We start from the raw sequence: 15,266 nt of genomic DNA on the forward strand, positions 1-15,266 counted from the left end.
ATTGTGGCTGTAGAGTTTAACTAGTGCCTGGAGCTGATGCACATATATTCATTCATACATAAGTTACCTGTATATGTGTAGGATGCAGTTACATTGTCCATAAATCCTTTTGGGAGTTGTTCCTTGAGTTCTATGTATCCTTAGCAGAAGCAGGGCTTAGTGAACGTAAACAGTGCTTAAAGGAACAGTAACACCAAAAAATGTGTTTAAAAGTAATTCAAATATAATGTACTGTTGCCCTGCACTGGTAAGATGTGTGTTTGCTTCCAAAAGACTACTATGGTTTATATAAATAAGCTGCTGTGTAGCCACGGGGGCAGCCATTCAAACTGGGGAAAAGGAAAAAAAAAAGCACAGGTTACATAGCAGATAACATATAAGCTCTGTAGAATGCAATGGTGTTTTACAGAGCATATCTGCTATGTAACCTGTGCTTTTTAGCACTATTACAGGTTTTTTTTGTTACTTTTACTATAAAGTGCTTTTGCTTCTCCCACTTGAATTGTCTTTGGTTTTACTGTAGAGGAAAAACCAAAACCAATCAGTTTAAGTAGGAAGTTTTTCAACATAGTTTAAGACTGTAGAAGAGTTAGAATAGTCAGAAGGCATATGTTGGTGCTTGGGTGTTGGAGAGTTAAGAAAGCATCTCCAATTTGCCTGTACCTTCAGCATTTGAAAAAGCCCATTGGAATCTGTCTCTATTCTGCGTACTGAACATAATTCTAAACCAGAAGTATAGTCTGCTTTCCTGCAGCATCATCCAGGCCTGCTGTGAAGTCGTATCCTCTGAGATCTCTTGCTTTTGCATTGAAGCAACCTGGTTGTTTTAGATAACATTTCTATGTATTTTTGTCTTTGATGTCCAAAGGAAAGATGAAATCTGACATATTTGCTTTGTTTCTAGCGAACTGGAGGATGATCTGCTCGAGGAAGATGTATTGCCAGGGAAAAAGGTTAGATGTTCGTGTATTTAATAAATAATTCAGGCACTAAGCAATGAATGTTCTTGGACATTGCTAGTGTGGACGTTCTAACTGACCAGCCCCTTTTGCTATGTTTACTGCAGAGTTCACTTGATCTGTCAGATGAAGAGTTAAATGATGATCTTTTACAAAGCGATGAAGAGGAGCAGGATCCAAATTACAGGTATGGTTTATATGCGTGGCCACTGACATTCTTTTGTAACAGACTTGCCTCTAGGAGATACATATCTAAATATATCAATCAGTATTTCTATTCTGGATGGTGGGAGTTGTAGTTCAGCAGCAGCTGCAGACATGGAGGCTGTTAAATAAAACAAATGGCCCTTTCCTGGAGTTTAACCTTGCAGTGTAGGCACTCTTCTGGCACTTCTTGCAGTGTGACTGGGCACATCAGTCACTCAAGAATAGCTCTCTTCCTGATATATAGATACTTTCTTTTAACATTTTCCTTTTGTATTACTGTCTAATCCTATTGATCAATAACTGACTGGCCACAACCTTTGGTCATGTCTTGCAGCCTCCTGTAATGTCTTAATCTCTGTAGAATTATCCAGCAGGGTATTTAGCTAATAATTACTTGGGCAATGTTTGACGCATTATTTACTCAGTCTATTCAAAACTTCCAGATGAAATTATATGAGCACAGTACAAGTTAGCACCCCCTCAGCACACCCCAAGGGTGCAGGCACAACTTTAAGATTTTTAAAGCATGGGGGTGGATTATTGGCTTGCGCTTTTCACAGGCCGAGGATCTGATAGTCTAAGGGTGATTACCTATACAAGCATGATTTCTGCATTTCTAAGGAAAGGCCTTGAGGTGGCCATACACAGGCCGGTTTTAGCTGCAGCACGAAAGACGGGCCTGCCTGACCAACATCTGGCCTGAAATCAGCCAGATTTTATCTGGTTGACGCAGTCCCCGAACTGAGGTACCTATACTCGCCGTTCTAACGCAGTGTCACCCACCCATAGGTGGGGATATCAGGAGAAGATCTGCTTGCTTGGTGACATCGCCAGCCGAGCGGATCTTACCGTGTATGGCCACCTTTATTGTGAAAATGCAGTTGTTGATCATTAACTGTTATAATGGTGGGAATTGTTCCTGTTTACAGAGCAAGGGTGTGACCCACATGAAAGTGATAAAGGCTCTGTCCACTGGATTCACATGCAAAAGTAACAGATAATACTCTGACACTTGGTGTGTAGATGTCTATGTAGATTGCATACATCAGCACTACTATAACTTACTATGGCAGTGTTATAAACTGTAATGTATTTTCTGTTCCCCCCAGTGCCCAAGGAGTTACACTCAGTTTAAATGCCACTGCTGGGGGCTTGACATCATTTGAGTTGTCAAAGAGTATAAATGAAGACCCTGAAGTTGAGGAGCCAGAAATGGGAGAGGATGAGGCAGTGTATGAGGAAGTTGAGGAGCCCGAAGGCTGTGCTGAGGATTTTGCAGATGCATACGAAGAAGCTGACGAGCTGCCAGAAGAGCATACAGAATATATGGATGAAGAGACCACTGATGAGGTGTTAGACCTCGAGATCAATGAACCTCTAGATGAATTTCAAGTAAGGTTGTTTTTTTTTTGTGTGTGTGTTTTGTGATAATGCTCCTTCTCGTGCAATAGGTTTGTAGCCTGATTTGAAACCTATTCTCTTCCCAAGGGAAAGATGAAAATTAGACCTTTTATCAGTGCCTGCCAGTCTTTTTATCTAGATTGTGACAAAGTTTGTGTTGACAGCTTGTTTGGCGGTAGGTAATGCTCTTTTGTCATGTTGGAAGGCTACAGAGAATCGTGACCTTGAGAATTTTATCCTTGTGTAAGGAAAGTGCTTTGTGTGGTGGGATTCACTTGCGATTGTTAAAACTGTTTAATGCAAAAGCTATTATCTGGGCTTTTGAGCAAGATCTGATAAAGTCATCTTCCGCTAAAAGATTATTGACTTCCTAAAGACATCTTTTAGGTGCTTACTCTCTGAAATGATTGATTGCGCTCTTCAGTCATTTTTGTAACTAATAGCTGTCCTGATGTGAATGAAGAGATTGAAGGAAGTTAGAGGGAAGGAAATTACATGTCATTTGTACTCAGTGAGGCCATGTGGATGTTTGCTCAAATATAGGCTCACCCTGATGCGTACTGTAGGTCATATTCACAAAGCAGCAGTACCGATATACATCTGCCGTTCTGATGAATTTCATTTGTATTTATATCAGGTCAAACCAGGACAAACACTAATGAAATATTGGTTGATTTGCTGCTTTGTTTTGTTTGTTTTTATTGGAATGACAGTGTACCAGGCGTAATGATGATTATATGCTCCGAAACTCTGTAACTCTAGAATCTGGTGAAAAAAAAATAATTGCAAGGGCTTTCAAAGTAACCAGATATTGATAGTTTTCTTGAATCATCTTTGAGATGCACGGCATGAAAAGGTCCCTCTGATATGCTATCTTGCAAATCCTTGTCTAACCCCTGGGTATAGATGAAGTAGTTATATTTTTGTAGTGAACTATATTTTACTGTTGCACACATGGAATGATTAATATATGAAATAACTAGTACAGGTATGGGATCCCTTATCCAGAAATGTCTGAATTACCTAAAGGCCATCTCCCATAGTCTTCATTATAAGCAAATAGTTCTAAGTTTTAAAAATGATTTCCTTTTCCCTGTAATAATAAAACAGTACCTGTACTTGATCCCAACTAAGATATAATTACCCCTTATTGGGGGCAGAACAGCCCTATTGGGTTTATTTAATGGTTAAATGATTCCCTTTTCTCTGTAATAATAAAACAGTACCTGTACTTGATCCCAACTAAGATATAATTACCCCTTATTGGGGGCAGAACAGTCCTATTGGGTTTATTTAATGGTTAAATGATTCCCTTTTCTCTGTAATAATAAAACAGTACCTGTACTTGATCCCAACTAAGATATAATTACCCCTTATTGGGGGCAGAAGAATCCTATTGGGTTTATTCAATATTAATTTATTAATTATTATTATTAATATTTATTTAATGTTTAAATGATTTTTTAGTAAACTTAAAGCATGGAGATCCAAACTACGGAAACATCCTTTATCCGGAAGACCCAAGGTCCCGAGCATTCTGGATAACCGATCCCATACTACTATAAAATATAAGCATGGAACATTTTAATTTTTTATTACATAGTCACGGTTTATTTCTGATGTAATGCAAGTTTTTCTGGGTTTTTATCCCTGTAAAAAAAACACGTTTTTGTATGATTTAAACAGTGATATTCTGCTAAGCATAAAGTTATATTTTGGCATTTCAGCTGCTACCTGGTTGCTATGGTCTAAATCAGGGGTCCCCAACCTTTCTTACTCATGAGCCACAGTCGAATGTAAAAAGACTTGGAGAGCAACACAAGCACCATAAAAGTTCATGGAGGAGCCAAATAAGGGCTGTGATTGGCTATTAGGGGCCTCTATGCACACTATCAGCTTACAGGGGCTTTATTTGGTAGGAAATCTTGTTTTTATTCAACCAAAACTTGCCCCCAAGTCAGGAATTCAAAAATAATTGCCTAGTTTGGGGGCACTGAGAGCAACATCCAAGGGGTTGGGGAGCAACATGTTGCTTATGCGCCACTGGTTGGGGATCACTGGTCTAAATTATTTGTAGATTGTAAGCTCTTTTGGTCAGGGCCCTCCTCACCTCTTGTATTGGTTATTGATTGCTTTATATGTTACTCTGTATGTCCAATGTATAAAACCCACTTATTGTACAGCGCTGCGGAATATGTTGGCGCTTTATAAATAAATGTTAATAATAATGCTATTAAAACAACTGGAAAGTTGCTAGGATTATTGATAGTCTGAAAGATTAATAGAAGAGAGGGTTTGGATGAAAAGATAAGTAATATATATTTACAATAAAACTGGAGTCTCAGAGAGGTAATTTTTTTTTAATGGGAATTTTAATGCGAATATCTAACTGCCTTTTCCTTCTTTTAGTAGTGCTCATAGTAACCAGGAATATGGAAAGGAAACTAAAAATGTTCACTGTTTGTACTGTTAAGCAGAAGAGAGAGCAAAAAGTAGATGTTTCTTAATAAAAACAATAGGGAAAATGTGTTCATCTCATTGGGCCAAATGATTGAATAAGCCTGATATTGCCCACCTTAGGTGGGCATATCAGGTAGATGAAGAGATCTTAGAATGTATGGACAGCTCAACTCTCTTTACAAATAAGATAAAAAAATTAGTAAATGTACACAATTATTTGTTTGCATACTTGTATTAACTTTTTTTTTTCTTTGAAAGGAGGAGGTTTATACTCAGACATACAAGAGGCAAAAAATGATGCAAGAAGCAGAATTTGCGGCGAATGATGTTGAAGAAACAGAAGAGGAAGCAATAGAAGAAACAGCTGAAGAATCAATAGAAACACAAGACCCAGCCAATGACTCTGAGGAGGTGCTGTTTCATGTTTTCCTTTTATTAAATGTAGATATAGAAAAAGAGCCTCTAAATCATCTTGGAGGTTGGTTGGTATTTATTGGCGAGAACTTGAAAGCGAGACATTTTCTTATTTTGTTACATTATACTGCTTGAGGAGAAAGATGAGCCTATGTCTTGTGAACTACTAGTGAAGCCATTTATCTCACTGCTTGACATAAGCTTTAGACGCTGCATGAAATGGACTTGTTCGTTTATACAGAGGGCTTCACAGCAGACTGATGGTTTTTTTTTTATTGTCCTTGTATGAAACGGTCAAATGGGATTTTTCTTTTAACTTTAGATTTTATCTTTTAAGTGCAAGAAATAAAAAAAAAAAAAAACATACTTTTTAATTAAAACAATAGGCAAAAAAGTGTTCAGCACAAGCCCTGTTCATTAGACTGGGTGATATACTGCTGTACTCTAATAATGGAGTAAGCCATAATCAGTACCATTTTCCTTTGTTAGAAAATGTACACTACAGTGTATAGTTTTTGTTAAAAATAAATGTAAAAAATTATTTAAAACTTCATCCATCTTAATTTTTATATATGTTAATCCCACAATTTTTTACTATGTCCTATTTCAGGTTCCTGTTGAGTCTCAAGAAATGGTCCCTGAAACAAAAGAATATTCTGATGAAGATGATGATGAAGAGGAAGGAGGCGGCCGCATACGTTTTAAATCTGAACGTAAAGAAGGGACAATTATTCGACTGTCTGACTCGACCCGTGAAAGGCGAAACATCCCAGAAACCTTAGGTAAGGCTACCTTTAGCCAAAATGTTATCAATCTATAAAATATTCTGCCTATGCACCTTTTTTTTTTTTTAACCAATAAACTGTTTATTGCTACAGCCCTAATAGGATATTTTGCAATATATTGCAGTTATCCTCCATTTCGCAATTGATTCCCTTATTTTACCTGCATGAAAAACATCAGAAAAAATAATTTATTTATATGTTGGTCTAAAACATCTGTAATTTAGGTAATGTTTTTGTGAAATATTTCTATACAACTGAACCACTGCTATATGATTTGAATTTTCTTATTGCTTCACAGTAGTGTTTTTATTTGTGGAGACATCATTGTACTACGTGTTTCGGCTTGACAGCCTTCCTCAGGTGTTCTCTCCAGGTGATTGGTCTATGTATTACAACTGTTTGCAGCCATCACAGGGTTTGCAGTCTGTTGAGAAGCACTCACTATCACGAAATATGACATATAAGGACTCATTTGCTACCTTTTGGATCCCAAGCGGATCCAAATTAATTTAACTATTTTCTGTGTTCTACATTGGGGACAGGGGTTGTGGAGACTCCAAAAGGCTAGGTACCAGCCGTCACTAATTAAGTATAGGATGAGGGCAATCCATTCTCTGGGTTTGTTGCTTCTCACTTCTTCTGTGTGTTAAAGGGGTTGTTCACCTTTACATTAGCAGAAAGTGCTATTTTGAACAATTTGCAGTTGGCCTTCATTTTTTATTTGAGGTTTTTAGTTATTTGTATGTATGTATAACTTTATTTATAAAGCGCCACAAGGGTACGCAGCGCTGTACAGTCTTACAGAATACAAAATTACACACAGGGAGGATGAGTGATATAATAAATAAATACAATAAATACATATATGTGTATATATATATATATATATATATATATAAGTGCCATGTGGTATGAGAGACAGTAGGAAGGAGGTCCCTGCCCCGTAGAGCTTACAATCTAAGTATTTCTCTTTTTGTTCAGTAGCCCTCCAGTTTGGAGTTTCAGCTACTATCTCGTTGCTAGGGTCCAATTTATTCTAGCAACCAGACAGTGGTTTGAAAGAGACACGTGAATATAAATAGAAGAATAAATAATAAAATGTAACAAATAACAATTAAGTTGTAGCTTCACAGCACAACAGTTTTTTGACTTGTGGGGTCAGTGACTCCCATTTGAAAAATGGAAAGAGCCAGAAGATGAAGGCAAATAATTCAAAAACAATAAACAAAAAAAAGACCAATTGAAACGTTTTTGAGAATAGGCCTTTCTATAACATACTAAAAGTTAACCCGAAGGTGAACCACCCCTTTAATTTTGGTGATGCGTGAAGTAGCACGGATGATTAAAATATTGGTGGGTTTTATAGCCACTAGACAGGGACTTGTAGGAAAGAAAAAGAGAGGTGATTTAACTGAGATAAGCAATATGGCAGTTCTGACTCAGGCATAAATACAGAACAAGCAAGAGTCTTTGTTAGGGCAGCCATTCTCCTAACCTGACATGTGGAATATGCCTTTAACAAATAAGGCATAACCTTTTACTGCTTAAGTATAGATTGCAAAATGCTGAGATTATAGCAGTTTTAAAAATATAAACAAGAGAGGAATCTTTTATTTTCAGTGTTTTTTTTTAACATTTAGAGCCAATTAATGCGGGTCTGTGTAAATCTGCTCTCCAATGTGGGTAATGGCTAAAGGGGAAAAAATAAGGAATTAACATTTCAGTTGAAGTTACAAACATAATTTCCATCCTGTCACATTTTGGTGACCTTTTGTGACAGCTTGTCTCTATTGGAGGGGAGTATTTTTATGTGCTTATTAAAGATGTCATTTGAAACCATTTTATTACTAGGGATGGTAAAATTAATCTTGACACTTAGAGCCAGCAGAAAAATAATTGCTGATTCACTGCATTAGCTCTAAATGGAAGAACGGTGTAAGTTAGGCAGGGATAAATGGAAATGCTGGTCATAATGTCAGAATTACATTTTCTATAATGTCATTTTTTTGTGTTTATTTTAACTGCATTCATACCAAAGCAAAGACCCCCATTAACTATGGCAATTCCTCCAGAGAGGTATATCAGTGCGAATGATGTAATAATACTAATAATGCCTGTGGGTGTAATATATATTGAAACAGTAACATCACAAGTGTTAAAACACAGGACTGTCCTCAATCTATCTTATCTTTCTTTCAGACTTCCTACAATGTCATTTTTTTAAAATCTGTAAAGTGTACAATTACCAGAATAACATACCTTTCTCTCTGCATGCAGATTTATTTTGTTTCTCTGTTACAAGCAGCTAAACTGCAGCTCTTTTACTGACTTCCTTGTCTAGCGTGAAGCTCTGCCCCTTTTGCTTTCTAAGCCCCCCTTTTCTCTCTGGCTATGATGACCTCAAAGAGCTGCCAGTTGCACATGCCTTCATTTTAATTGGAGCAGAGGCAGTGGGCATGCCAAGGAGTGCTCAGAAAGCAAAAGGGGGTGGAGGTTTATGTTCGACAAGGAAGTCAGTAAAAGAGCTGCAGTTCAGCTGCTTTTAACAGAGAAACAAAATAAATCTGCATGAAGGGAGATAGGTATGCTATTCTGGGGCTGTTTAGAGTAATTTTAGGGGATTTCAAAATAAAATGCTTATTTACGTTAATGTTTGATGCCATATTGATAGGTGTTAAAATTATTTTCTTTTTTCTCTGTAATAATAAAACAGTACCTGTACTTGATCCCAACTAAGATATAATTACCCCTTATTGGGGGCAGAACAGCCCTATTGGGTTTATTTAATGGTTAAATGATTCCCTTTTCTCTGTAATAATAAAACAGTACCTGTACTTGATCCCAACTAAGATATAATTACCCCTTATTGGGGGCAGAACAGCCCTATTGGGTTTATTTAATGGTTAAATGATTCCCTTTTCTCTGTAATAATAAAACAGTACCTGTACTTGATCCCAACTAAGATATAATTACCCCTTATTGGGGGCAGAACAGCCCTATTGGGTTTATTTAATGGTTAAATGATTCCCTTTTCTCTGTAATAATAAAACAGTACCTGTACTTGATCCCAACTAAGATATAATTACCCCTTATTGGGGGCAGAACAGCCCTATTGGGTTTATTTAATGGTTAAATGATTCCCTTTTCTCTGTAATAATAAAACAGTACCTGTACTTGATTCCAACTAAGATATAATTAATTCTTATTGGTGGCAAAACAATCCTGTTGAGTTTAATCAATGTTTAAGTTATTTTTTAGTATACATAAGGTATAGAGAGACCCCTTATCTGGAAAACCCCAGGTTGCAAGCGTTCTGGATAACAGGTCCCATAACCTGTACTGTTTAATTATTACAGAAAAATGGGAAATTGGTTTAAAAAATTTTAATTATTTGTTTAAAAAGGTGGCCATCCCATAGTTCAAAGCTTTCTGGATAACAGGTTTTCGAGTAACTGATCCCATACCTGTAGTAAATTTGTTAATTGCCATCTATAAATATGGGCATACCCTTGTGATTAAAGCAATCTGCAGGATTGCCAAAAATGGCACCGTTTCAGTGACTAAATTGAATATGGTGGAGGCAAAGCTGTAACTGTGGAGTAGTCAGTCCTGTTCAGAAGCCATTGGAAGGCACAGCAAAGTGGTTTTAACAGCCAAATTTGGATTGATAAGGAAATAGGTTTTACTGACCCACATAGCAAGTGCAGAGTCATTGTGGAAAAAAAAATCTTTTCATTCTGTCAGTGTATGGGAACCTTCGGGGCTGTGGCACCCAGGGCATTTTGATCACCAGTGCACATTTTTCAAGCAATAATTGGTGGCCCTGGGCTACTCTCAGGGCTTTCCATCATAGTCATTAGAAAGCGAATCCTGGAGATTCCTGGCACTATGCCATGTCCCTTACATTTATATATTTGGAGATGTTGCATACATTGCAAAGGAGAATGAAAATCTAAAAAAGGAATATGGCTAGCAGTGCTATATTTTATATGCTGAACTTATTGTACCAGTCCAAAGTTACAGCAGCCCTGTAACAAAATGGATCCAGGCCTTCAAAGTTTTCCCCTGCATCTCTGCATCGTACATCTTGTTAGTCCAGTGATATTACACGTGCTCTGAGCTGCTGCTTAGGGGTCACCGGAAATCAACACAGCAGAAAATGAGGTTTTTCATAGTAGCTGATGCGGTATGTTTAAAAGTTAATTCTAATCTAACTGTGTTGGTGGGATTTGAGTCCAAATCCTATAGTGTAACATTTCTAATTGTGTTTTTGTTAAGCTTTAGTTCTTGTTTATAGGTAATCTTATAAACTAGCATTTAGAATGTCTATGAAGATTTTCATTCATCCAGGTCATGGTATATCTAATATAAATAAATATAAAGCAACTGGACTTGTTAGGTAATCATTGAAGACGTTTCACTACTCACTTTCACTACTGCTCGGATGAGTAGTGAGAAACGTCTTCAATGATTACCTAACAAGTCCAGTTGCTTTACATTTATTTATAGCATTTAGAATGTGTGATCTGCAATGGGCAGTCTTGCATTTGCGATCTCTAAAAAGTTATCTTAGCAGCACTTCCTTTTAATATATTCTCTGGCCCCTGAGCTGTTTACCCCGGGAATATTTTTTTGTTTCCTCCATATCAACACGTTGTCTTTTCATGTTATGTATAGAGCTCTCTGCTGAAGCCAAAGCATCTCTCCAGGAATTTGAGGAAATGGAGCGCATGCGCAAGGGCAGATACTGCGCTAAAAGAGGGCGGCGCGGAGGCATGAATCCAATGTTTCGTGGAGAGCAGAGGCACGACAGCAACGACAGGCGAATCAGGGAGCAGAGATCATCTCATGGGGTACATGAATATTTTTGCTTCTATGTTGATTGTATGTGCTCTGATGAGTAATAACTTCTCTCATCTGCACACATCTTTTTACTGTCACACAAGCTGCTTGTATGCTGTATTGTTAAGGCTAGAGTTTCTTATGCTTCCCAATCAGTACCAGACCAAGGATATGGGCAGGGCTTCAGTAGCAGTGTAAGGAACTGATAAAAACATTCTAGCTATCATATAGGTCAGTGATCCCCAACCAGTGACTCAGGAGCAAAATGTTGCTCATCCAACCACTTTAATCTTGCTTCCAGTGGCCTCAAAGCAGGTGCTTATTTTTGAATTCCTGGTAAGGAGGCAAGTTTTGGTTGTATAAAAACCAAGTATAATGCCAAACAGAGCCTTCTGTAGGCTGCCAGTCCATATAGGGGCTATTAAGTAGCCAATTATAGTTCTTATTGGCAGCCCCAGGAACCTTTTGCGTGCTTGTGTTGCTTCCCCAACACTTTCTTCATGTAACTCATGGGTACAAAAGGTTGGGGATCCCTGATATAGGTAATAAGTAATATAGGGTATAGATAAAATGTAAGGGTGTCTCTGAGTATATAACAGTAGAGGTAAATGAAGGGGGAGTGATGAGATGTTTTGTAGCACAGAATCGGGCCTCAGTACGTGTACCTAGAATAGTGTCCGTAGAAAGTTCAGTTCTCCTTTGCACTTTCAGGATTAGGACTTAACATGTATATAGTACTAATGTGCCAAGCATAAATACAGTATTAAAATTAGCTACTTGATTAGATTTGTTTTCCTCATGGGTCTTCTGTGTAGTAGGCATGGTGGAGGCAAATCTATTAGAAAGAATCTTTTCTGTTATCATCTGAATCTGTCACTCTCCCTGTAAAGAAGTGCTCTGATGGTGTCTTTATTGCTTTCTCTTTAGCAACCCATCCGCAGCCTGTTTCATCAGAACCAGATTCAGCCTCTTCTTCCCATGCCACGCTCCCGGAACCCTTCTTCGGATTCCATGACTTCACCGCCTCCACAAGAAAAACAACGAATGGTCGGAAAACCTCTGATGTCAACACCGCAGCAGCCAAAAAATATACACATAAATCCTCATTTTAAAGGCAATGTCGTAGCACCTGTTCAAGGTTAGATGTGTGCTCATTTCTACTTCACTTCAGAGGGTTTCTCACTGCTGTGCATTCAGTAAAGCTATTCTCAGAACTGCCTTTTCTAACAGTTGAAACAAGGAATAAGCCATGTTTGGCTTATGTAAAAGAGCCTTTGTGTTTGTTTTTTTGATTTGAAAAAAAAAAACATAACAAAAATGTCTAGCAGTTTTAATCTAGGCTTGCTAATATAAACGGTATTGCTATTATAGTTTGGAAAGCATTAACAACTCTAAATGTATCTGTTTATTTTTAGTGCCACTTTTACCGGCCCCTAACCAGTCTCGACCTCCAATGGGGTCACCAAGATTTCCAGTGAGTATCAGCTTCTTGTGTGTTTGTTTTTGTGCAAAGACTTGTGTTGTAATTGCACTAATTATTAATATTACATGTTACTTGATACCTTAGAAAGGTAGATTATGGTACAGGTATGCGATCCTTTATCAGGAAACCCGTTTTCCTACAAAGCTCTAAAATTACAGGAAGGCCATCTCCCATAGTCTCCATGTTAATGAAATAATAACCGTTTTTAATAATTGGACTTGATCCCAACTAAGATATAATTAATCCTTATTTGAGGTAAAGCACTCCTATTGGGTTTATTTATTGTTTACTTAAAATTTTTACTATTATACAAAATGTTAGAACTAACAAATGTATATATTTTAACTGTAATATTGGTGTGTAGGCACCATCTTAGTGCATTGTGCCTGAGTCTGAGCTTTCTGAAGGAGCCAGCGCTACACATTAGAACTGCTTTCAGGTAACCTATTGTTTCTTCTACTCCTATGTAACTGGAGGAGTCCCAAGCCGGACTTGGAATTCTTTCAATTGGGAGGGGGAGGTGATATCACTCCAACTTGCAGCTTAGCAGTAAAGTGTGACTGGAGTTTATCAGAGCAGGTCACATGGCTGTGGCACCCTGGGAAATGAAGAATATGGCTAGCCCCAAGTGAAATTTCAAATTTAAATATAAAAAAAAAATCTGTTTGCATTTTTGAAAAACAGATTCCAATGCAGGATTCTGCTGGAGAAGCTTTATTAACTGATGCATTTTGGGAAAAAACATGTGTTCCCATGGCAGTATTCCTTTTAATCAGCTGGATATAAGAATGGATAGAGAAAAGTATATGACAGAATTAAAAGGACAATATATTCTGTTTCATAAATGTTTTGTTTTTATCTTTTTACCAGCAAATGTTCACACTTCAGCACCCTTATTAATCTATATCTGTATGTCAGTATGTAGGAATTGCCATACTGTTTTCTCTAGCAAGACAAATAATTATGACATGCAAAGAATAAAAAAAAGAATGGTGCCCTCCAGTGGCCATGACTTTAGAGACTGCAGCCTACAGTCTGTTCTAAACCACAACTGTTAGGGATTTTTTTTAAACACAGCTAGAGAACAGATAGTATATTGTTTTTAGAGGCCATGATTTGATGGTTTGATATCCCTTTAAGAGGCATTTGGTCTCCCATGGGAAATATATGTAGAAATGTATTGCTTCACTCAAAGCCTCACTAAAGAGCCGCCCATTACACACACAGCCTGTAGGCGCTCACTAACAGAAGCAGTTGGTGCATGATAGGTACCGCTTTGGGGAGGAATCAGACACAAGAAGGGAAAACAAAACATTTTTTAAAATCAAATTCATGAAAGTGTGTGTTCAATTAGCCCAGAGCAGAGAATGAAACAAAGAAAAATGTGCTCACCAGAGGTTCCTTAGAGAAGCACACTTCACCACTTTTATAACGAGTTCTGAAAGTTACTGGTTTTCTCCCATTTTTCAGCAAGTTAAACCAAGATCATGTATATAGTAAATAACACATCCAGTGGGTTAGACTTCCCTGATAAACCTGGGATATGGCAGTATGGCAGAAATGTTATTGTGTGAAAAAGAGTCTCCTCATATCTCTCCATGCTGGTAACTATTTAAAGAGAATAAACATCTTCTGCTAGCTAACATTTTTAGCTGTAATATGGGTGTGTGTAAGCGCTATCTCAGTGCATTGTGCCTGAGTCTGAGCTTTCAGAAGGAGCCAACGCTACACATTAGAACTGCTTTCAGCTAACCTATTGTTTCTCCTACCCCCATGTAACTGGAGGAGTCACAAGCCAGACTTGGATTTCCTACTATTCAGTGCTATTCTGATAACTACTGGGAGCTGCTATCTTGCTCCCTTCCCATTGTTCTGCTGATCGGCTGCTGGGAGGGGGGGATATCACTCCAACTTGCAGCTCAGCAGTTAAGTGTGACTGAAGTTTATCAGAGCACAGGTCACATGGCTGTGGCACCCTGGGAAATGAAGAATAGGGCTAGCCTCATGTGAAATTTCAAAATTAAATATAAAAAAAAAATGTGTCTATGAAAAAAAGATTTTAATGCAAAATTCTGCTGGAGAAGCTCTAGTAACTGATGGGTTTTGAAAAGAAAAAAAAAGTGTTTTTTCATGACAGTATTGCTTTATGGAAGTGACTGGTTCCTGCAGCACGGTTCAGCATATATCTTAGAAAAGACATTAGACTCTGTAAGGAGAGTGAATATGTAATTTTGGGGTTTGTTTAGCGTCGTTTTAGGGATTTAAAGGTAAACAGTAATCCGGTTTCTAGGGGGTTAATTAACCTATCAAGGAAGGACACAAAAAATAAAGTGCCTGGGAAGGGAAATAAGCTATAGAAGTTAACAATAACAATAAAGCTGAAGCCTCACACAGTCTGTTTATTTGGTTGCTTTGGTCAGTGACGCAGGCTGTCAAATGGCATTTTTAGCTTCAAGCTTGAAAGAGCCAGTCTAGTAAGTCTATAATAATTCAGATAAGACATAAATCAATCAAAAAAGATTAACTAAAAAATTACTTATAATAGGTCCATCAGTTACGTACTAAAAGTTAATGTAAAGGTGTACTTACTCTTTAATTATGTAGAGCTCTTTAAGCTGAAATATATGTATTCAATATTAATCAGAGTGTAGTGGTGTAAATCCTTACACATGAATACAAAGAGGCATCTTGGCTGCTCCCATGTGCAGCGCTGGC

The 15,266-nt window shown here is 37.6% G+C and overlaps 1 protein-coding gene across 4 annotated transcripts in view; it reads left to right on the top strand.

The window, feature by feature from the left end:
- rbm33 (RNA binding motif protein 33) overlaps window positions 1-15,266 on the top strand; it is a 62,760-nt gene that overhangs the window by 10,266 nt on the left and 37,228 nt on the right. For all 4 annotated transcript variants that reach the window (NM_001017336.3, XM_012964803.3, XM_012964802.3 and 1 more), the window contains 8 exon segments: window positions 905-953; window positions 1,067-1,146; window positions 2,276-2,558; window positions 5,286-5,438; window positions 6,052-6,223; window positions 10,904-11,079; window positions 11,996-12,206; window positions 12,484-12,542. In NM_001017336.3, the coding sequence (NP_001017336.2) occupies window positions 905-953; window positions 1,067-1,146; window positions 2,276-2,558; window positions 5,286-5,438; window positions 6,052-6,223; window positions 10,904-11,079; window positions 11,996-12,206; window positions 12,484-12,542 (1,183 nt within the window).

Source organism: Xenopus tropicalis, chromosome 6 (genome assembly GCF_000004195.4).
Source record: "Xenopus tropicalis strain Nigerian chromosome 6, UCB_Xtro_10.0, whole genome shotgun sequence".
NCBI classification, from domain to species: Eukaryota; Metazoa; Chordata; class Amphibia; order Anura; family Pipidae; genus Xenopus; species Xenopus tropicalis.